Source organism: Hydra vulgaris, chromosome 07 (genome assembly GCF_038396675.1).
Source record: "Hydra vulgaris chromosome 07, alternate assembly HydraT2T_AEP".
Lineage (NCBI taxonomy): Eukaryota > Metazoa > Cnidaria > Hydrozoa > Anthoathecata > Hydridae > Hydra > Hydra vulgaris.
This window is the reverse complement of record NC_088926.1, coordinates 27,348,076-27,373,589: the sequence shown is the minus strand read 5'-3', so window position 1 is coordinate 27,373,589 and position 25,514 is coordinate 27,348,076. Positions and strand designations below refer to the sequence as shown.

At 28.7% G+C, this 25,514-nt stretch overlaps 1 protein-coding gene across 2 annotated transcripts in view; it reads left to right on the top strand.

The window, feature by feature from the left end:
- The window catches only part of LOC105848244 (mucin-2), a 142,014-nt gene extending 116,927 nt beyond the window's left edge, over positions 1-25,087 (top strand). The window contains exons 18-25 of one of the 2 annotated variants that reach the window (XR_010639652.1): positions 1,686-4,402; positions 5,144-5,373; positions 7,183-7,329; positions 14,203-14,731; positions 20,112-20,322; positions 20,815-21,083; positions 24,344-24,425; positions 24,506-25,087. Coding sequence is in view for 1 of the 2 variants with exons in the window: in XM_065801528.1 (XP_065657600.1) it covers positions 1,686-4,409; positions 5,144-5,373; positions 7,183-7,329; positions 14,203-14,731; positions 20,112-20,322; positions 20,815-21,083; positions 24,344-24,425; positions 24,506-24,965 (4,652 nt within the window). In the remaining variant the exon portion in view is untranslated. Of the gene's footprint in view, positions 1-1,685; positions 4,410-5,143; positions 5,374-7,182; positions 7,330-14,202; positions 14,732-20,111; positions 20,323-20,814; positions 21,084-24,343; positions 24,426-24,505 lie in introns of both variants that reach the window. The other variant, XM_065801528.1, reaches the window with a different exon arrangement.
- Positions 25,088-25,514: the final 427 nt, after the last annotated feature.

The following is a 25,514-nucleotide window of genomic DNA, read 5'->3' as shown; positions in this document are numbered from 1 at the left end:
TATATATATATATGTATATATATATATGTATATATATATATATATATATATATATATATATATATATATATATATATATATATATATATATATATATATATATATATATATATATATATATATATATATACTACCATCCATAATTATTCGAATGGTTGTATTTTTTTCAATATAAGATATCAAAGTTTTACTTACTATTGGGAGAGAAACTGAAAACAAAGTCTACCTGAATTATATGTTATCTTCCTATTTATAAGGTTTACAAAAGAAATAATATAAAGTTTTATTAGATTAGTTTATCATTTACTTACCTTTTAATCACCCTTAGCGACAATAACCACCATATAATATTAGCATTCTATTTAATAATTAATCCAGATTGTCAAAACAATTTTTTGCCACTCACTAATGAGTTTTTTCCACATCTTATGCGTCATTAGTTTTTTACATTACTTTTAACTTCTCCCATAAAAATCCAATAGGAGAGAAATCTAAATCATTCTATTCAATATTTGATCACTCAAACTCAGTCAAATACAATTTTATGAAAAATATGTTTTAGATTTAAGCATTAAGCCATTTTTTCTGAAAGAATAAATGGCTTCCCATTTATGCATCTTTCCCCCTCTATTTACGCATTTACTTCCCATTTACGCATCTTACTCCCTCTATTTTGCAAACTCACCTGTGGCATTCCAATCATAACAGCCCCACACCTTAACACTGCATCCACCATGTTGTCAACAATGCACACTATTTTATCATACTTTAAACAATTCAGGTCAGGAAAAAGAATCATCATAACTACCTAGCTATTAGTAACATGTAATGAAGTATAACCAGGCAGATGTCTTGCTGCCTTGTAACTCTGGCTTAAAATACACCCTGCCTGGGGTTCTTGTTTAACTTTAGGCTAGAGATGGTGCCTTGATAAAAATATTTGTCTTGTGCAGATGTTAACATCCTTGTAGAAAACTTCCTTGACTTTAGGGGTAAGCAAATAATTTTTGTAGGACAGCCTTGCACTCCCTTTTCATTAATAGGCTGGCATTGATTTAATTCTACATTACATTTTTCTGGCTTGGATTCTACCTTGGTTGACAAACACTGGATCATCTTCACTACTGTGTTGTTTCTTATCTATATTAAAAATTATCCCAATAATCTTACATCTTCAGTATTTATTAAATTAAATATAATATAATTTGTTTAACTTACTGGGGTTTGAATGTATATAAATTTGATTTATATATAAAATAACAAAAAGTATATTTTAACATTTGCAAAAGTTCAATTGCAAGCCTATTTATAAAAATAAAAAATGCATTTTTTTAAATAAGTCATTATTTTTGGTTGTTAAAAGATAAAAAAAAGTTAGAAATTGTAGTTCAAATTATGTCTTTAAAAAGCTTTCATTTACCTAATGTAAAAACAAATCAGTTTGCAATTAAAAAATTATAACACTAAATTAAAGTTAATACTTCAAAAACCATTAGTTTAAAAGCAATAATTTTTCAGCAAAATGTTTAAAGTTATAATTTTGTTGCTTAGGATTTTGGTAAATAAAAACTTTTTGGTAAATAAAACTTTTTTTGTGAATAAAAAATTTTTTTTAATCTATCAATGTACATTTTGAATTCAATTTATTTCAATTTTTTATTTCAATTAATCAATCTTTTTTTTAGTTCCTTATCCTGCAAACCCTGCTCTTGAGACTGGGTGGGCATACTCTCTCTTTGCTAAATGTATAACTGTAGATAACATAACAGTGACAACATTATATAGTGATATTGTGATAACAGAAGATCAGTCTCCAACTACAACAACTCAGCCTCCAACTACAACAACTCAGTCTCCAACTACAACAACTCTGCCTTCAACTACAACAACTCAGTCTCCAACTACAACAACTCAGTCTCCAACTACAACAACTCAGTCTACAACTACAACAACTCAGCCTCCAACTACAACAACTCAGTCTCCAACTACAACAACTCAGTCTCCAACTACAATAACTCTGCCTTCAACTTCGACAACTCAGTCTCCAACTACAACAACTCAGTCTCCAACTACAACAACTCAGTCTCCAACTACAACAACTCAGCCTCCAACTACAACAACTCTGCCTTCAACTACAACAACTCAATCTCCAACTACAACAACTCAGTCTCCAACTACAACAACTCAGTCTACAACTACAACAACTCAGTCTCCAACTACAACAACTCTGCCTTCAATTTCAACAACTCAGTCTCCCACTACAACAACTCAGTCTCCCACTACAACAACTCAACCTCCAGCTACAACAACTCAGCCTCCAACTACAACAACTCTGCCTTCAACTACAACAACTCAATCTCCAACTACAACAACTCAGCCTCCAACTACAACAACTCAGTCTCCAACTACAACAACTCAGTCTCCAACTACAACAACTCTGCCTTCAACTACAACAACTCAGTCTCCAACTACAACAACTCAGTCTCCAACTACAACAACTCAGTCTACAACTACAACAACTCAGCCTCCAACTACAACAACTCAGTCTCCAACTACAACAACTCAGCCTCCAACAACAACAACTCAGTCTCCAACTACAACAACTCAGCCTCCAACTACAACAACTCAGTCTCCAACTACAACAACTCAGCCTCCAACAACAACAACTCAGTCTCCAACTACAACAACTCAGTCTACAACTACAACAACTCAGTCTCCAACTACAACAACTCAGTCTCCAACTACAACAACACAGCCTTCAACTACAACAACTCAACCTCCAACTACAACAACTCAGTCTCCAACTACAACAACTCAGCCTCCTACTACAACAACTCAATCTCCAACTACAACAACTCTGCCTTCAACTACAACAACTCAGTCTCCAACTACAACAACTCAGTCTCCAACTACAACAACTCAGTCTCCAACTACAACAACTCAGTCTCCAACTACAACAACTCAGTCTACAACTACAACAACTCAGCCTCCAACTACAACAACTCAGTCTCCAACTACAACAACTCAGCCTCCAACTACAACAACTCTGCCTTCAACTACAACAACTCAGTCTACAATAACAACAACTCTGTCTCCAACTACAATAACTCTGCCTTCAACTTCGACAACTCAGTCTCCAACTACAACAACTCAGTCTCCAACTACAACAACTCAGTCTCCCACTACAACAACTCAGCCTCCAACTACAACAACTCTGCCTTCAACTACAACAACTCAATCTCCAACTACAACAACTCAGTCTCCAACTACAACAACTCAGTCTACAACTACAACAACTCAGTCTCCAACTACAACAACTCTGCCTTCAACTTCAACAACTCAGTCTCCCACTACAACAACTCAACCTCCAACTACAACAACACAGCCTTCAACTACAACAACTCAACCTCCAACTACAACAACTCAGTCTCCAACTACAACAACTCAGCCTCCTACTACAACAACTCAATCTCCAACTACAACAACTCTGCCTTCAACTACAACAACTCAGTCTCCAACTACAACAACTCAGTCTCCAACTACAACAACTCAGTCTACAACTACAACAACTCAGCCTCCAACTACAACAACTCAGTCTCCAACTACAACAACTCAGCCTCCAACAGCAACAACTCAGTCTCCAACTACAACAACTCAGTCTACAACTACAACAACTCAGTCTCCAACTACAACAACTCAGTCTCCAACTACAACAACTCAGCCTTCAACTACAACAACTCAGTCTCCAACTACAACAACTCAGTCTACAACTACAACAACTCAGCCTCCAACTACAACAACTCTGCCTTCAACTACAACAACTCAATCTCCAACTACAACAACTCAGCCTCCAACTACAACAACTCAGTCTCCAACTACAACAACTCAGTCTCCAACTACAACAACTCTGCCTTCAACTACAACAACTCAGTCTCCAACTACAACAACTCAGTCTCCAACTACAACAACTCAGTCTACAACTACAACAACTCAGCCTCCAACTACAACAACTCAGTCTCCAACTACAACAACTCAGCCTCCAACAACAACAACTCAGTCTCCAACTTCAACAACTCAGTCTACAACTACAACAACTCAGTCTCCAACTACAACAACTCAGTCTCCAACTACAACAACACAGCCTTCAACTACAACAACTCAACCTCCAACTACAACAACTCAGTCTCCAACTACAACAACTCAGCCTCCTACTACAACAACTCAATCTCCAACTACAACAACTCTGCCTTCAACTACAACAACTCAGTCTCCAACTGCAACAACTCAGTCTCCAACTACAACAACTCAGTCTACAACTACAACAACTCAGTCTCCAACTACAACAACTCAATCTCCAACTACAACAACTCAGTCTCCAACTACAACAACTCCATCTTCTTATGTATTGCGTAAATTGATTTTTGTAATTATATATATATATATATATATATATATATATATATATATGTATATATATTCATATATATATATATATATATATATATATATATATATATATATATATATATATATATATATATATATATATATATATATATATGCCTGTAACCAGCAAGCATATGTTATATATATATATATATATATATATATATATATATATATATATAGGGCTAATGTTAGAACAACCGTGCCCCTATGCTTTGAATGTTGTTTCTAAAGTTGGCCCAATGTAGTATGCTAGTTGGGATGTAATTTCATTGAGTTTTCTAAATAAAAAGGATTGATTATTCTCTTAGGCTTTTGCTTAAGAGAATTATCAGTCCTTTTTATTTAGTTTTACAATTAACTATTGCTTGTTGAACATTTAATAAGTATGTTGAACAAAAATCTATTTATTGTGCATTTATATGTTATTATTTGTGCACTCACATTCATAATATATTTTCTTAAACATGTTTCTCTTGCACTTAGAAAGAACTCCTTTTTCTCCCTCTACCCTTTGTATAGATTTTACTAAGGATTATAGTACTTGCTTGAAAACGGATTTTTTTTTTTTTTTTGAACTGACAAAAAATCCAATAATAATTGAAAAAAAAACCAATAGAACTAGTTACACTTAATCAATAATACATTTATTATTTCAAACTTTGGCTTATAAATTTCAAATATTTTCTTTATCTAGAGTTCTGCAGCACAGAATTTGTTGGAAATGAAAACTTTACAGGAGTGTATAAGTTCTCTAATACTACAGTCGACTCTGTTTCCTCATTAGAATGTGTATACAACAACAGCTTGATGATCCAAAGAAAATGCATATTAAGTTCACTCAATAAACCTATATGGGAATCTGTTGATCTTTCAGTTTGTCCTGCAAAATCACTGACTACTCAGCTACTTATAAACTTGAATCAAGTATATTTTGAAAATTATTATTTTTAATTTTTAATTTATTCTAATATGTTGTCTAGTTATTATAAATATAAACTATTAAGTTGTTGTTTGGTTATAATTGTTATAATTATAATAATTGTTATAATTATAATAATTGTTATAATTATAATAATTGTCATAATTATAACTTTTAATTATTACTAGTAGTATTAAAAAAATTACTTTCTAAAAATTATTACAATTTATTAAATAATATTTTATGACAATAATAAAAGTTGTTAGTGTGAATGACAATTACAAAAACACAAAATATAAAAAGTTTAAATAATCACAAAATTGCTATAACACAGTTATCCGTAAAAACTGGTTTTTCAATGTTTCAATAAATAAAAGTATTTTTGTCTTAATTTTTTAGAATTTCAGTTTTTCCCTTTTGAATAATGATTAATACAGTAAATTTCAAATCATACAAATTTACTAAATTAAAATCATGTCAACAGTCAGCAAAATAATAAAGAAATGATTAAAGCTAACTAAAAAAAGTAATCAATTGCTTATTAAAAAAATATAAATTACAAAAGCTTAACCAATTTTAGTATTATTACTTATATTTTTAATATTAATATTTCTAATTTTACTTTTTTAATATTAATATATTGACAGTAATTTAGTAAAACTGTGAGTGCAAAAATGAATAATTAAGAAAAAAGGTTTATTTATAATTAACTGACATGATATAAGAGCAAGATGATATAGCAGCTATGTTCTGATGTAACTTAATAGCTTAATTATAAAAAATAAAGAAGTTATCATAACTCAAATGCAATTTATTTTTCATACGACTTATGACTTATGTAGGAAGAACATGAAAGTAGTGTGCAAGAATTGGCTGACTTAAATATGGAGAACCTCAACAAAATGTACATATGTCAACTGACTTAAATAGGGAGAACATATAAATAAGCTCTCCATTTAAAAAAGAGCTCATCTGCACCACCATTTTATCATTTATATATATTTATTTAATAATGGCTCCAAATGAAACTAAAGAAATAAAAAAGAAAATTTAATAAAATGGTGAATGATTTCATTTTAGTTAGAATATAAAAGATACCAGTTGTAACCAGATGATCTAAGTATAGGAGAAAAAAAAAGAAGAATATTATAAAAATTAGACATGTTTCTATTAGTATTTTAAGTAGAATGTAAATAATACTACAGTCAAAATTGTACCCAATCATGAAGATTTTAATGACACCAATAAAAAAGACTAGTGCACTTGACTTAAATGTGGGACTAACTACTTATGAAATATCACTGATATCATTATGAAAAACATATACATTGACCAAGGGTTTGCTTATACATTTATTTGTGGGTTTGGCCAGACAGTATTTAAATATGAAGTATTTTTATTAGGGCATAAAAAACAAATCAATTATTCTTCTTCTTTTTAAACTTGAAAATGTGTCTGAAATACACTTTTTGAGAATATGTCTTGATTATAGTCTGCATTTTTTAAAAATTAAAGAGAGAAAAATATATTATTACTCTGCCAACCATTAAAACTTTTTTTTTAGATAAATTCATTTAAAAAAAAATATTTCTAATTCTCTAAATCCTTTACCTTAGTTATGAACATGCAATTATATAATTGCCTCCTCTGCTATTTTTATTATGAATTTTATAATTTTGAATTTTGTTATGAATTTCATATGAACGTTATAGTTTATATCATAAACTCTATCCGTATTTTAATATATTCTTATCCTTTATTTTTCGTAATTATGTACTTTTTTTCACTAAAATTTTAAAATTATTTTACTCTAGGTTGTTGTTACAGAATCAAACGCTCAAACAGCTGCATCTAATTTAAATCAGGTCATGCAAAGAGGAAACCTTTCTACTGTATACGATATAAATTTGATTTCTACTCTTATTACCAATATCATTAAAGTGAATTTTTCTTCATTAGCAGTATGTATATTTAATTAAAAAAAAATTATTATACTTTTTGTTTAGTTTTCACAAAATCTCCATATAAATGCTTACTGGTTGTTTACTTTGTATAACTAAGAGAAATAAATTTAGGGATTTCTTAGAGTTGAAACTTAAAAAATAGTTTGGTGCAAAAAATTTAAAGGAAAATAAATCCAGAAAAATAGAAAATTCAATAAATATCAGCTGGTTGCTGCATTTCTATCTAAAAGTGCTTGTGCGGGTTTAATATATATTATACCTATGCTGACTAACCAGGGGCCCAACACTGATAATAACAACATAGTTTAATTTCTACCTTGCTTAAATAGTAAAACTAGCTGGGGTCTAAGCTAACACCCTAAAACTTAATCATGTTTACAAATTAGTTTTAAAAGTTATCAAATTTACAAATCAGGGGGTTACATCTAGAATCAAACAAATAAGTAGAAGCAACATCATATTTATATATATATATATATATATATATATATATATATATATATATATATATATATGTATATTTATATTTAAATATATATATATATATATATATGTATATATTTATATATGGGCAATTCCACGGCAGAAAATAAAAAAGTTGTCAAATTTTATTCTCTTTTTTGTCAACTTTTAGCAAATGAATATTGATGTAGACACATGAAAGTTTATTTAAAATATACCTTTAGTACTAAAATTAATTTATTCAAGTCATTTTTATGCTTCCGAAAGTTACGACTTTTCTCATTGGCGCATGATTAAAAATTCATTGTAAAATGTTATTTTAACCATGAATTTATTTGCATAATCAGAATTAAATTAGCGTGAAAATGGAGTTAACATGTTTAAATTGTTGTTGATCAGATTTTATACTTTATAAAATATATATATTTTAAGAAAATGGCGAAAGAACTTTTGCAATTTTCATGTAACATAAGTTAACAAAAACATGATAAAGTTTTGTTTTTTCCAAAATTTAGTTTAGAAACTTATGTTTTTTAACAATATATGTGAAAGAATATTAAATGTTACGTTTTTACATTTAAAGTTTTCAATAGCGATGCTAACGATGTTTTTGTTTTAAATTTGTGTAACGAGTTTGATCCCCACCACGTTCCTGGTAGTACCGCGCTCAACTTGTTTCTCCGCGCAGCGGCCTTGTTCGTCAAGGTTCGTGTTTCGGAGTTATAGAGTTGAGAGAGGGTTATAACCACTATTAAGTAGCCTCCTCATCTATAGTGGCTCTATCGGCCTTGAGGAGGTGAATAACAAAAAAAAAAAAAAAAAAAAAAAAAAAAAAAAGTTGAAACAACTTTTACTAAAGTTCTAGTGCTTTTTTGTTAACAAAATGATTTATGTAATTAAGTAATTCTTATTTTGTTGCGTTGGTTTGACAAGGCTCTAACTGAAACTTTTTATATTAGGAGAATTTAGAAAAGAAAGCTTTTATTTTTTTATAATAATAATTAAAATTATTTCTACTATCATTTTTTTATTTATGTATTTTTATTTTGGTTGACAAATAAATATACATAAATAAATAAAAAATTAAGAATTATATAAATATTTTTATTTTGACATTAAAAAATATATATATTTATTTCCTATTCTTCTAATATAAAAAAAATCAATTAGAACCTTTTTTATTTTTGTTTTAGTAAAATAAATCGTTTTTAAATGCAATTAAGGGAGGTCATTCATAAAGAACATCACTCTGTTTATCAAATCTTAACCCCTTCCTTCCTGCCGCAAATGATCACCTGAACCCCTCTCCCTTTTAAACTGTGATAGCAGTTTTTTTAAATGTAAATACTTTGCAGTATTTTTAAAATTCAACCTAATAAAAATAAGGCAATACGCATAAAAATAAAGTGTGTACGTAAAAACTTCGACAAACCAAAGGTTTTCTTATTTAAATGACTCAAATAAGTATTAGTAAAGTTGTAATACTAAAATGGTTTTTTAAAGTTGCTTTTGGTCTTGCAGAAAAACTGTTTTCAATTAGATAACTTTCATAAATGTTATGAAAAATCACTCAGGAGGAGTGCTACTAGCATTTTAAAATTTCCTTTTTTTTATTATTTTTAATGAGTTCAATACTTTTGCAATTCTTTTGTACGTAAACTCTAACTCTTATTAATAGATATAAAAAATCCACGATAATAATCGCTCGGTAATGTAAGTAAAATATATTGTATCAAAAAACCCAGTTTATTTTCATTAGCCGGTCACCTCTGATAAATTTTTATATACTTTTAAAGTTGGTATAGAATTCTTAACATCTTCTTTTTTAAATTTTTCTTTTTTTTTTATACAACATCTACAAAAATGTAACTGAATACATATAGTAAAAGTTGTATTTTACCAACAAAAATCACAACTTTTGTGAAAATGAAAGAAAAAAAATAAAGTTTTTTAGTCGCATTTATGACACACAAAAAGAAAGGTATTTATTTTAATGAGTTTTATTATATTTGTATGCTTTTTATCTTTTTCATTCAGCCACAACTTCACCTTTCTTCTTCATAACTTGCCTTGCACACATAATAAACCCAGTTTTCATCCTCAGTGGATTTATTATCATTATTCATAAGTGTTTTTCTATGCTCTTGAGTAGATAGAGCATATACTAGATGTGTTTTTTTGTTTGTTTACAGGTTTTTTTGCTACAGGAACTTTGAGTATTTTTTCCAACACCAACTTAATTGTTATTATTATAAATTATTGTTATTTTCAATCTTGATCTAAGGATTGCTGTTACAAATAATGGCGAAATTTATCCATATCTAATTCAAAACCTATGAAGCATTAATCAAAAATTATATAAAGCCCATAAATGAATTATTTCTATATACATTTAAATTATTGTCCAAGTTAGTAGAATTGATAGGATCAGACTCTGAGTTGAAAGAACTCTCTGTATTAACAGAAAAATTAAAATTCGCATTTCTTTTTATGACTTCATAAATAAACTATAATAATATTACCTTGTGCTTCAGTTTCATTGATTTCATTTGCAGAATTTAGTATTGTTAATTAATCAAGGAGTAATAACATTTTTATGTCATCTCATAGTCTATGACTGTTGAAGTTGCTGTAAATAACAGTTCATATTATTGTTCTCTTCAAACATCTTTTTATCTGAGTATCAATACTTCATTTAAATTAATTAAAAATAGTAATACAATAGCTAAAAATATTATAAGAATTTATACCTATCGGAAGTCTTTGGTAATAATTTTACCTTTGTAATCGTATCTCTTCATACTTCATATGAAGAGAGATGGTTTACTAGTTCAAGTATTTAGTATTGGTTATAAAAATTGACCTTGTTATTTTTATAAAGGCTGATCTTTACTTTATATTTTTTTTTGTAAAGCTTTACTGTTAAATAGTTTAAATGTATAAACTAATCCAGTAATCCCCATACTAAAAATAATTTTTTTAATGTTTAACAAAATAGTATTTCTCTCTGGACTTCCACTTAGGAAGATAATTAAAAAAAAAAAATTACATCCTCCTATGGTAAAATAAAAAAAAAGTCATTTAAAAATATACGCCATCCTAAAGCAGATCAAAATTTATTAAATTTTTTTTTCTGTTAAAGGTTAATGGAGTTTGTAACAGTCTTGTGAACTTTTGGTATTGTTTTTGTTTCATATTTTAAACTGCCAAAGTTCAGCTTCCATAAAGTTTTTCTCAAAGCCAATTAATGTGAGTTTCTTAGCAACATCAAATGTGAAAACAGGCTGTAGAGCTTGTTGATTAGTAGAGAGCAGCTTATTAAAATTAACTTTATCTGGGTTAAATGGATATAAATTGCAGCACTCAAATGCTTTTTTCATGACTGGAGCAGTTATTTAAACAATGGCTTTCACTGCCATGGCAGGAAATTTTTCATTTGTAATGGGTTATGTAATGCTGTAATGTAAAGCATTTGTAATGCTCCTGGGTTGCTCCCTCTGTAAATTTACACTTTATGTGCCCAGTAGCCTTGAAGTGATTTCATTACACTGACATCAACTAGTTGCTGTATGTGTGTGACGTTTTGGATACAAGCAGCATAGTACAATTCCTATCTATTCACAATACTTAAATGCATCGTAGCTCAGGTGGCTGGAATGACCATCAACACAAAGTACAAATTTCTGATTATTATCTGTTATGTTTAGTTTTTACCAACTAAATATTGTTGAAACTCCTTCTAATAATAAAGGATAGTCTCACCCTTCATCCAGCCACTAGTTATAGAGATTCTTTGGTGACACTGGATCTACCTAAAGAGTAGTGCTCTTTAGGTGACTTTACGTCTGGGTGCCTGTCTAGTTTTCTGTATGTCCAAGTTCTAGAAGGGGCTTCATTCTTAAATACAGAAGAATGCAAGCTTCTATGTATTATTTCTGAAATTAGTAATAGTTTATCTAATATTTTTAGAGGAAATCCTCTTCTTGCGATTTCAATAAGATACGCCTCACAAGCTTTTTTGATGTTTACTGGCAAAGTAGGAGCAGGTTCAGGTCTGCACATGAGACTGTTTAAATGAGATAGTTTTGTTTTTAAAGTACTGCAAGGAGCTTTGTATTTTTTTGCAGCTAATTTAATAATCTCCAATTTTTTAACTGAGTCAATTGCTCTCTGCATATTAGTAATGTCATACTGCTTTCTTTTCTTGACTTCTCTGATGCTATTGTCTTTATTGCTTTCTGTCTTGTAGACTGAAAATAAATTAATAGAACTCAATGTAGCTCATAGACTTACTGTAAGTATTTGTTTAAATATAACTAAAATAAATGGTGCTGCAAAAGCTTGAAAAAAAAACTTGTTTAAAAAGCTATGAATACTTTTATTTAAAAATAATGCTGTGCCAATATTTGAGTTGTTATCATTAATTATTGGCATTTTAATTAAACAATATATATTATAAGAAATTTTTATAGTGGAACAAAAATTATTTTCTTGGCTTTTAAGCAACATATTACCATTGGTTCCATTTTGGTCTTCTGGCTATAAATAATAAATTATAAAATCCAAATAATGTTCTCAATTTCTTCTGGAACTGAAACCTTACCCAGGTTGATATTTATGTCTAATTATTGTGTTTTCTTTACACTATTATTAAATTTTTTATGAAAGAATTGACAATAAGTAATAGTTTTGCTCTAATAGTAGATAATAGATTACGCTTGTTACACAGTAATAGTTTATGTTATACTTTATGTTATACTTGTTATAATTGTTATACAGTAATAATTTTTTAAAGTTTAACTGGAAATAAAAATTTTAATAGAAAATGAAAAATGCCAATAATTGAGTCACTAATTGAATAATTGAATCACTACCAATTGAATAATTACTAAACTAAAATAAAAAATAAACACTAATAATTGAATCACTACCATATCACTTAAATCATTTTTAAGCAATTCTTATTATTACTATTATTGATGTTATTTATTATTACATTTTTTTGTTATTGTTATGTTGTATATTTAGGTATTTAATTTATATTAGTACCTGTACTATTGTGAGTTTCCTTAAAAGACTTGTTTTGAAATATATTTGATTTGATTTGATTTTATAACCATTTTTTATAATCATTTTTAACTGACCATACTCAGCTTTAATAAAATCAATCCTCTGGTTGATCACTATACATATACAAGAATTAAAACAGCATTAAAAAACTTTTCTTCTAAAATTACACTTGTAGTAAATTATAAGTTTTATTTGTAATTTTATTTAGTAAAAAAATAATTGTTTTGCAATTGCACATATACTAAAAAATAAATTGCTGTGCACTTGTAGATTTAGTAAAAAATAAATTCTTCAGTAGTTTTTATATTTGATAAAAAAAATAAATAAAATTGAGTGTGACTTACTTGAGCATTGTTTATTTTTAATTATTTCCTATGCTAGATATATGCATAATTAATTATTTCATTTCCCAATTTTACTTGTAAGATTATAATAGGTTGATGGTGTTTTCAACAAATAAGTTTACATTTATTTATATTCACCCTTTAATTCAATTGGGGTCTGGTGTGCAATATGTTAATATTTGTAGTGCGCCATATATTTTTTAGTCTTTAATTTTGAACATACCTACTAATACTAATAAAAATAAGTAAATATCTACAAATTTAATAAATTCTTTTGAAGCTCTACCCTGAGAACTATCAATATAACTATCTTTTGTTTATTGTCTAATGTAACTATCTTTTGTTTATTGTCTAATGTAACTATCTTTTGTTTATTGTCTAATGCAACTATCTTTTGTTTATTGTTTAATGTAACTCTCTTTTTAATGATTTTAAGATATTGCTAATATGCATAACAATTAAGTAGTAATGCTTAATAATAACATCTTCATGTACTTTTTCCCCTTCATATTAACTATAGCACACACCTATAGAAATTGCTGAGATGGCTAGAAAACCTACTGGTAATAATTTACATGTGTTGTTCTAAAAACTTTTGAAATCACACAAGTGTGGAACTATGGGGATTTTACTCGAAGAGAAAAAAATCAAAAACCATTTTACAAGGACAATATCAACCTCAAACCAAGACATAATTATATAATATTTCTTGAACCATAGTTCAAATTGTGTTTGTACCAACTTTTATTTCTCTTTTAATATAGATAGTATTAATTCTTTTTTTTTATTATTGTTGATTTATCAGTAATTTGAGCCTCACTGCGTCAATAACTTTTCTATTAATAAAGTTTTATAAAAAAATTACAATCAGGGTAAAATTTTCTTTTATTCATTCTATAAATAGAAAACAATATGTAATTTGAAAAAGATTAACAATCATATTTTTAAATTAGTCTCCAGGTTACTCTTTTTTTTTTCTTTTATTGATTTCTAGGTTACCAATCATATTCTTTCAACTATTGATACTGTTTTAAGTAATCCAATTATGGTTACAGAAGCAAACAAGCTGTTTAATGTGTCTTCTAACTTTTTATCTCAAATGGATGATTTAGGAAAGCAGCAAATGGAGAATGTGACAATAACAAAGAAAAATCTGGCATTGGCATCTTATTCTATTGAAAACAATCAAAATCCAGTTTTTATTTACTCTACAATGAGCCAAACTAATTTGAGTGTAAAAATATCTAGTAATGATGAAAGGAATTATTTACAAAATATCAGAGCCTACATTATGCTTCCCCCACAACTGTTTATGGGAAAAAATAGAACACAAGTTTACTCATATGTGTTTTCAGAAAATAACGTTTTTTTTGCAGGACATTCAACCAATATAAACAGTGTAATACTTTCAGCTACAATTAATGGTCAAAATGTAAACAAAACTAACTATCCAATATCGATGATGTTTTTGCATGACACAAATACTACAGGCAGTAGTACATGTCAATTTTATAAAACAATAGGTTTGTTCTGATTTTTTTAAATTTTGTTTTTGTGTGTTTATAAGGTCTTTAAGGTAAATAATATATGTGTGCTGTCTTTAACTGTGTTGTTTTTGTGTTTATAAGATCTTCGAGGTAAATAATATGTGTGCTGTTTTTAACTGTGTTGTTTTTGTGTGTTTATAAGGTCTTTAAGGTATATTAGAACTTATAAAGTAAAAGAATGCAACTTTGTATTAGGAGTATTGTTATAACATTCAAGAGACAAATTAAAGGAATAGTTTTTGCAAATAATCCTGCCTTATCCATGGAAGAAGTAATAGTATCAGACCCATGTATGAAAGATGGAGTGTTAGACTTGTTTTTCCTTTTGAGATAAAGCACTATGTGTTGTAATTTTTTTAATGACCATGACCTAACGAAAACCTTTGTCTTATAATTCTTCTTCAGGCTTTTTTACACCAGATTCACCCCATCATCAGACTTTTTACTATAACTTTATGGCTGAATGAGATTTGTATAATACTCATGGTTTTCTTTGTAATGGTCTTTGGGCTAATATCTTATATCTCTCCTGAAAATAGCTTCTTCTACATAATATCTAGGATTTATGCAAGCATGGTAGCTTTAATTCCTTCTTGTTAGTATAACAGTGATATTTTCTTTGTAATTTCTTGAAATGATATTTATACGTCTAATCTCAAGTAAGTTGTTCTGGTGCAAAAGATTGAATAAATTATATTACTATTAGAAAAAGCAGCTTTATAAGACTTAGAAATTATGGCATAGAGTTAGCCTTGACTTATAACCAACAAGAAGGAATAAAAGCTACAAATCTTGCATTAACACTTGATATTATGCAGGAGAAGCAACTTTCAGCAGAGAGACAAAAGATATTAGCCCAAAGACCATTACAAAGAAAATCATGAGTAGAAACTCATTCAGCTAAGGTTTTAGTATGAAGTCTAATGATAGGGTGAATCTGGTGTAAAAAAAAGTCTGAAAAAGAATTACGAGACAGGTTTTTGTTAAGTCATGGTTCGAACCATTTAAAGGAGAAACTGAACACAAGCCAAGGTCAATGGCAAAACACAAATTAAGGGCTAAAATAAGTTATTCTGGTAATTTGCATCCAGATAAGTTACAACCCAGACAGTTAACTTTGACATCTCATGTCAAAGTTAACTATCTGGGTTTTAGAGATTGAAAAATAAAAAGTTTTCAGTTTTAGTGCTTGCAGAATCAGTGGTATTTTTTACTACAGTACAATTATTAAAGATAACTTGACTTGAACATAGATAGTTCTTAACACCCTAAATAATAAGTTATGTTGTTTCTTCATTATTGTTAATTAAACCAAATTTTTAACAAAAGATTCCTTTTCTTGTTTTGATCATGCACACCAAATGCACTAACAGAGACACCAACATGTGCAACATTGTACAGTTCTCATGTGCAACATTGTACAGTTAATCAATCTCTCTGATAGTTTAGAATTTGGAAAACCTTTTATTAGCTGTATTCAGAACCATTTAACTTTTTATTTTTGATTGTCTTTATCTAAAAACGATAGTCATTCATTAGCTAGTCAATTTACAATAATTTCATAGATAGTGAAATATCAACAACTTATGAACTCAGTGAGACAATAGAAACTATATGAACCATATCATATAAATAAGGAACGATATAAACTACTAGAAGTTACATAAAATATCACCAAGTTTATCAAATATCATAAGTCAAACAAAATATTAGTAACTACATAAAATATCAGTAACTATATAAAAATATCAAAAATTAAAAAATACAAACTTTGTCATTCAAAATAAGGATTAAAATTTTTTGTTTTGATGTTTTATGTTGAAATATAAATTACCAGAGTTCAGGAAACCTGGTAGTCAGGTTTCCTGAACTCTGTGGTAGCTCTCAGAGAGGCAGACCCTAGGTTTGAATCCACTGACTATTCTTTCATATGCTTTCGTTTAGCACCACTTCACCCTATCCCCTTTCTCTGTTCTATTTTGCTCTTCATCTCAAGACTGCACTCTTTTTGATGTTATTTCTGATCATATTGACCAAGCTCTCTCTCTTTATCCATCAGCCTATATTGTTGTTGTCGGTGACTTTAATGCTCATCACACTGAATTGCTTGGCTCTAGTGTCAGTGATCCTGCAGGCATTAAAGCCCACAACTTTTGCCTTTCTCAATCCCTAACTCAAATAGTCAACTTTCCAATTCGCTTTCCAGACAACCTGAATCATTTACCTTCTCTACTCGACTTATGTCTTGTTTCTTATCCTAGTCAGTGCTCAGTTTCTCCACATTAACCCTTAGGTGCATTTGAACACAGTTTGATCTCTCTAAAACTATTATCTCATTCTTCTTCATCACCTGAGTCCCCCTGTTATAGTGCCTCTTGCAGCTACCTTAAAGCTGGCTGGTGCTCTTTCCGTGATTTTCTTTGTGATGGCTCTTGGGTAGAAGTCTCCCTGTCAACAAATGTGCTTCTTACATAACTTCGTGGCATGGAATCTTTTACTCCCTCTCAACAATTCCAGGTCAAGCCTCACTCTTCTCCATGGTTTTCCTCACATTGTGCTGCTGCGATTGCCAATCGAAACCGTTACTTCCATATCTATCAGCAAAGCAGTTCTCCAGAAAATAGACGTCTGTTTATTACTGCTAGAAACCATTGTAAAAAGGTTTTATCTAACACCAAAGCCCGCTATTCTCAGGTCATGAAATCTCGTATCTCATCTCAAAAATTAGGCTCTCGCAACTTCTGGAGAATCTTTAATAGTATTAATAATAAGGGCAAATCTGTAATTCCACCTCTCTTGTATGGTTCAGACTTTGTCACCTCACCTAAAGACAAAGCCGAATTGTTTGGTGAAAACTTTTCATCAATATCATCTCTTGATTTTACTAGTTGCGTTCTACCTGATATTGCCAACAAACAGGTTGATCCATTGCTTGGCTTTCGTATCACTCCAGCTTTTGTATCTAAAGTAATTTCCTGCTTAGACTCTTCTACAGCTTGTGGCCGGGACAACATACCTGTTATTGTCTTGCAGAAGTGTTCTCTGGAGCTATTGTCTATACTCTCAAAACTATTCAACAAGTGTTAATCAGAGTCTTGTTTTCCAGCTTGCTGGAAAACTGCATCTGTTATCCCTATCTTCAAAATTCTGGAGAGCGATCTGATTTATCTAACTTCCATCCCATTAGTCTTCTTCCTATCATAAGCAAGGTTTTTGAATCTTTAATTAACAAACACTTAATTTTTCATCTTGAATCTAATAACTTATTTTGTGATCATCAATATGGATTTGGATCTTTTCGTTCTACAGCTGGTTTGCTAACAGCAATAACTGATAGGTTTTATTGTACATTAGATAAAGGTGGAGAGGTTAAGGCCATCACTCTTGACATTTCAAAAGCTTTTGATAAAGTTTGGCATGCTGGTCTTCTCCATAAGCTTTCTTCTTATGGTGTATCTGGCAACATCTTTAAGATTATTGAATCCTTCCTTTCCAATCATAGTATAAAAGTTGTCCTTGATGGACAGCACTCTTCCTCTTATTCTGTAACTTCAGGAGTTTTTCAATGTTCTATCCTTGGCCCAATACTCTTATTAATTTACATCAACGATCTCCTAGATATTCTCACATATGGCATTGTTTGCTGATCATACTACCATTTATTCTTGTCGTCATAAGAAGCCAACACTCTCTGATTGGTTGGATGGGGCATTTGAGCTTGAAAAAGATCTCCCTTCTGCTACAGCATGGGGCTCACAGTGGCTGGTGAACTTCAATACAGATAAAACTCTTTTTTTTTTCAGTCAATCGTTATGGCAATAATTTAGATCTTCCTATATTTATGAATGGTAATGTACTCAATAAGTCATCTACCCCACATCTTCTAGGAATAACTCTTACTTCGGATCTTTCTTGGAAACCATATATCAAATCTGTTGCAAAATTAGCATCTGCTAAGGTTGCATCTCTTTACCTTATTGAGCTTGACACTTTCTTACTTCGGATTCTATTCTCTATCTCTATAAATCTCAAATCCAGCCTTGTAGGGAATACTGTTGCCATATCTGGGATGGATCTTCTAATGATGCCTTTTTTCTTTTATACAAGGTGAAAAAGTGCATTGTAAACATAGTTGGACCTGCTCTTGCAGCCAACCTCCAACCATTGTCACATCCTCGTAATGTTGCTTCTTTTTCGCTTTTCTACAAATACTATAATGGGCACTGCTCTAAAGAGCTAGTGTCTCTTGTGCCATCTAAAATAAAATTCATTCTCGTGTTACTTGTCATTCAACTAAGTCTCATTCTTTTTCTGTGTTTATTTCTAAGTGCTCCAAAAACTCCTATTTGTCTAGTTTTTATCCTCAAACATCAGTTCTTTGGAATTCGCTTCGTTCATCTTCATTCATCAATCCTTTAAGTCGTCTGTCAGTCGTTATCTTGCTCTACAATCTTCATCTTTTCTCTTCCAGTAACTTCCAACTTTAATTAGTGGTTGCTTGCAGCCTTGTTAAAGGCGAAGATGTTTAAAAAAATATACATATATATATATATATATATATATATATATAAAGTGAAAGTTAAGTAATTAATGAGATATATTTAACTACATTACTTAAATATTCCGCAATAACTATTATACCATGTAACAGAAACATGTAAAACAATAATATATTAAAAAATTAAAGTATACAAAAATGCTATACAGTGTCCACATTAATGACATTAAAATTTTCAATTATTTTTCATGCCCTCACTATGTTTATACCACCTGTCTTTGAAAGTTTTCTCAGTAAGCTGAATCTAAGGAAGTTCTTCTTTTCTATGTGTTTTTACTTTGTAAATACAAATAAGAATATTTTTAAGGCATTTTTTATTAAGTGGGCATGAGGTGGTTTGTCTTCAAAAACACTATTGTTATCTTTTGCTCCACATGTACCTGGAATATGCTGCAGTCCCAACAATATTTAAATTCAGTAGCGCTAGTCTACATTTAATTGCTTTTAAAAATAAATTTTATTTTTTCCATGATGAGTTTGCAAAATCTCAACAGGATTAAAAAAGTTGATAATTTTGTTTAACAAGTATTTTCAGTTTTTGACATCTAAAAAATGGAGGCTGATAACAATTTTTCAATGTGATATATATATATATATATATATATATATATATATATATATATATATATATATATATATATATATATATATATATACATGTATATATATATACATATATATATTGGTTACATCTTTTCAAAATTTTTTGTTAAATCTTTTAAGTTTTTTTTTAACTTAATAATTTTATAACTTATAAATGGTAAGTTTGATTTCTTTTAAAAAATTTCTTTTAAACAGAACAAGTTTGGTCGACTGAAGGATGTAATACAACTAAAAGCTCATCAGAAGAGGTTTTCTGTCAATGTGATCATCTTACTAACTTTGCATTGATAGTAGATACTGATCAATCAGGTTACAATCCCTTATCTCTTCAAATCGTATCATGGATTGGCTGTGGAATCTCTATTGCTGGGTTATTTTTCACCATCCTTAGCTATTTAATTTTCCCGTAAGTTTATTTAATTAGTAACTCTAATTAAATATTTTTACATCATTGTTTAGTTGCAACCTTGTGTTTACTTTTTTTTTAATTCATAATAAAATTAAGTCATTTTTTTAATAACATAAAGTTCAAAAAGCTTGCGTTTCTGGTCTGCATAAATTTTATTTTTTCTTATGTTTTTATTAATTATTTAAAATTTTTTGGACAATTACCGGTCCAAAAACTGTTATGTAGGTTATTAATTCAAAACAGCAGTATTGAAATTCAAGTTATATTTTATGGTCCAAAAAAAGAGGGCAGTTTTGGAAAATTTGGAGATGTTCAGAACTATAATGTTCAGGAGTTTTATTGTATTCTCTTTTTATTGCTACATAAACTATAACATATAAAATAAACTAAGAAAACAAATGAAAAAAGTGTGATTTTTGGTATATAAAGAATTTTACTATGTAAAATTGCGTGTTTTAACATAAAGAACTTTTATTTTAACTTTGATAGGAAATTACGTTCAAATCTTTCATCGCAAATTCTTCTTAATTTGTGTGTTAGTTTGATGTTGACCATGATTATATTTCTTTCTTTGGTTGAACGCACCCAACCCCAACTTTTATGCAAGATAGTTGCATCACTTTTACAGTATTTTATTTTGTCAACGTTTTTCTGGATGGCTGTCGAAGGAATAAATTTATATATAATGTTTGTGAAAGTTTTTCGTGGTTCATATAGATCACGTGTATTTATGTTAAAGTCTTGTGCTTTTGCTTGGGGTAAGTAAATTTTTTTTCGGGTAAATATATTTTTTGATTTTTATAATTATTTCCTTGTTTAATTAGTTAAACAATAAATAATTAGTATATATAATATATATATATAATATATATATATATATATATATATATATATATATATATATATATATATATATATATATATATATATATAATGATGTATAGTAATATATATAATAAATAAAGAATCTATGTTATTATGTGGACATGCTAATCACAAATGTTGTGTAACCTACAATAACTATTGGAGTATCCTAAAATTTACATGGTTTGTTCAGTTCTCATTGGTTTATTCAATTACCATTATTTTTATGTTATTATGTCGACATATTAAGTTGTTTATGATAGTGAAATATAGTATATATATATATATATATATATATATATATATATATATATATATATATATATATATATATATATATATATATATATATATATATATATATATATATATATGTGTGTGTGTGTGTATGTGTATATATATAAATTGCTCTTTATTGTATCAAAATTAGACTCAAAGCCCTTCATTCGTTTAAAAGTCATCAATACAATGTCATCAATTACAATACCATTGCTTACAAAATAGATCAATACTTATATATATATATATAATATTAAATGAAAAAATAGAACATTGTGACGGAACTTAAAGTTTCATGCTTATCAAGAATCATCAGCCATATCTATTTTTTAAATCAACAAAAAACCATTAAAAAATAAAAAATACAAGAAACAAAAACAAAGCAATAGAATGAGTTCTGGCATCAAAACAAAATAAATTGAAATAAAAAATTGATTAATCAGCCGTGTCAAATTGGGCGAGAATAAGTTTGCTTCTATGTCTGCACTTAGATATTGTTTCACTTTTTTTATTTAAAAAATTTGGACTTTTGGAGAATAAATTTTAATACTTTTCATTTAGGCATAATTTATAGGATTTCGTGGTAGAGTAATAAGAATTGCATTGTTGGATTATTTTTCATTTGACATTAAATTTGCATCTTTTAGTTTCAAAATTTTAATTGGTGTTTCACTTATATCAATGTAGATCTTATTGATAGCAACATAAGATGGATCATTGGAACTTACATTAGCTTGGTATACAATGTTTTTTGGTTTTAGGTGAAATGTTGTTGTTGTTTATAATGTGACGATTGTATGCATTTAAAATAGATTTCATATTCGGTATACAGCTGTAACTTATTTTTATTGTTTCTGTTAAAAATTTTATGGAGTTAATTATTGATTGGGAAGTGTTTATTGATTAAGGTTAAAAAGCTTTTTCTTACATTAGTGCTAACTTTTTTACTGAAAGGTGGGTTGAACCAAATAATGTTCGCTTTTACGGTTCTTGGTGTGAGGTTACTTAAAATAGGGCAGTATAAATATTTTTAATTAAATTCGGATAGAAATTAACAATATCAAAAATAAGGAATTTATAATGATGTTTATCACTGATAGTATTGAATCAATTTTTGGTATCTTGTGTTTTTTTCTACTGGTTAAGATGGAGTATGTTCACAAGTTCAGAGTTTATATTGGAAAGTATAACTTGACTGATTCTGCTAATTTTACTTTTGGCAGGATTTAATAAACGGAAAGTTGGATTGTTTGTAAAGTTTTCTTTATGTATCTTTTAATTTTATAAAGCAATTTTAAGATGTGTTAATGTCGATTTTACTGAAAACGTTGTGATTCTGTAAGATGCGTTTTGCGATTACCCCTTCCATTTTATAAATGGAGGTGAAAATTATATTTAGCTTTAAACAAAGCTTGCTACGGCAATAAACTTCAATATGCTTAGAAAATAGCAGGATAAAATAATTTTAGTAAATATTGAAAACAAAATGTTATAGTTGCTACTTATATTTACAATAAAAAAACTCAACAAAATACCAAAAAAAGTGTTATTCAAAGGGGGCTTTTTAAAATTTATATAATCTACTTCACAATATTTTACCATAAAATTGTCCATAACAACTGCCTAAATAAGAAATAAAATTTTACCCAATAATTATAAAAAAACTTTTGTTGATAATTTCCGGAAATTTTTGGGAAAATTTCCCCAGTGGAAAATTTCCGAGAACTTTTCATCCCTAACACCAAGCAAAGAAATATTGTCAACTAATTCAATTTTGAACTTGTCACTTAATATGATTAATGTTGGCAATATTATTTTAGACGTATGCATATTTGTTAAAATCATTGCTTTAGTTTTATCCCAATTGATATCGAGTTTATTAGCATGGCACCACTCAATAAACTTATTAAATGCTGACTGAGTCTTTGTTATTAGATGGTGTAAATTGGTATCACTTGCCATAAGTGTTGTGTCATCTGCAAATAATATTGATTCAAATAATGTCAGATAGTCAGGTAGATAATTGATGAAAATCAAAAAAAGAGAGGTCCTAAAACAAAACTCTGTGGTAATTTTTAGGCGGAGGAGAGTTGGTTCTGTGTGGAACTGAAAAATAAGAGTTTTTTTAATTTATTGCCAACATAAATTCATTTTTGGAAATTTCGGACTTGTTTCCCTATGGTTCTGGGGGATCGATATATATTATATAAATATTGTACATTTGTAAATATATATATTATATATATTTTATATATATTATACATATATACTATGCATTTATTATAAATACATTATTATACATTTTATACATTTAATACATATTATACATTTATTATACATATATTTATAATATATATATTTATTATACATATATTATAAATATATATATTATACATATTATACATTTGTAAATATATATATTATACATTTGTAAAGTACATCACCTATAAATCATTTATATCACCTAAAAGGCATAAATATCATTCATAAACCATATATATGATTTGTAAATCATATATTTTACATTTAGTCATAGTTCTATATTAATATTGTAGTATTTATGTTCTATTTTGTTTTCTTATTTTTTATTTTATTTTTATTAAAAAATTGTGTATGAACTGTAAAATTACTATAGGATCAGACTAAATATCTTAAAGCATTTTCTTACGTGATATTGGTTTAGTTCGATTCCTGGGTCATGTAAATCTTGTAGGAACCCTATAATATATATAGAAGTCCGTTATTAATCTTATAGAAATGCTATATAATCGATATAATTGTTATCAAATCCTAAAATATTTTGTCTAAGGATTAATACTATGCTAATACTACTTAACCCTCAAAGTATATTTCAGTGTTGAATTTCTTTGTTTAGGTGTACCACTAATAGTTACTGTAGTTACAGCAGCTGTTAAGCCCGCTAATTTAGGTCCATTAACGGACAATGATCCAAAGATGTGAGTTTTTCATTGATTATTTTATCTTTTAACGATTCTTTGTGTATTCTTTCTAAATGTGGTGTTTTTGCTACCCATAGATGCATTGTTCGAGGTATATCATTTTACTGTGGAGTATTGTTACCGATATGCATGGTGATAATCGCCAATTTTATTTTTCTTTTCCTTGTTCTAAGAGGTATTAGTGCTAATTCTAACGTTGCAAATAGAATTGATATTAAAAAAAAAGCGCGCATTGCATTGGGATGTTCATTATTGCTTGGAACAACATGGATATTTGCAATTTTAGCCGTTGGAAGTCTTCGAGATGTTTTTCAGTGGTTGTTTTGTATTTTTAATTCTTTGCAAGGTTTTTTTATATTTGTATTTTACGTTGCTCAAAATAATGATGTTAGAAACCAGTGGCGTTCATTCCTTGGAAAGAGAAATGCAGCGAAGGAAACAGTAAGTTCGAGTGAAAGTCGTAATCAAACCCGCTCAACTTTTACAACGAGCCGTGTAATAAATCGTATTAATCGTGCAACAAGCGGTTCCAGCTAATGTTAAAATAATATCAAATAAATTTTATGAGTTTTTTTTATTATTTAAAATGAATAGAAGAAAAATGTTATTTAATGAAAACTTATTTTTTACTTATAAATATATTATAAATGTTATTTTAACGACGTGTTTACTTTTTCATGAAACAGTCCTATATGGTAAAATTGGTGCAAACCAATCTAATCGGTTCATGTTTGAAGAAAAGTTACAAAACTATAAGAATTAAACTTTGGGTATCTTAAGACATCTTCAGTTGTGAAAGTATCTTGAGGTACAAAACCCAAAGTATCCTGAGGTGTAAACAGTGTTAGAAACTATCGTGCTATATCTATTTAATACGTACTTTCAATTTCATACGTAAGGCACACCAATGTCAAAGTATTTTGGCAGCGGCAGGACAGAATTTAGCATCTCAAGTCTTTCTGGAAAAATACCGTAGCAGTGAAAATTTACGAACTGTTTTGGGAACATGCTGTGAAATGGAAAACCTAAGCTTAGTGACCCTAAACTCTTAAGAAAAAGCAAAATGGCAGATTATTTGAAAACAAC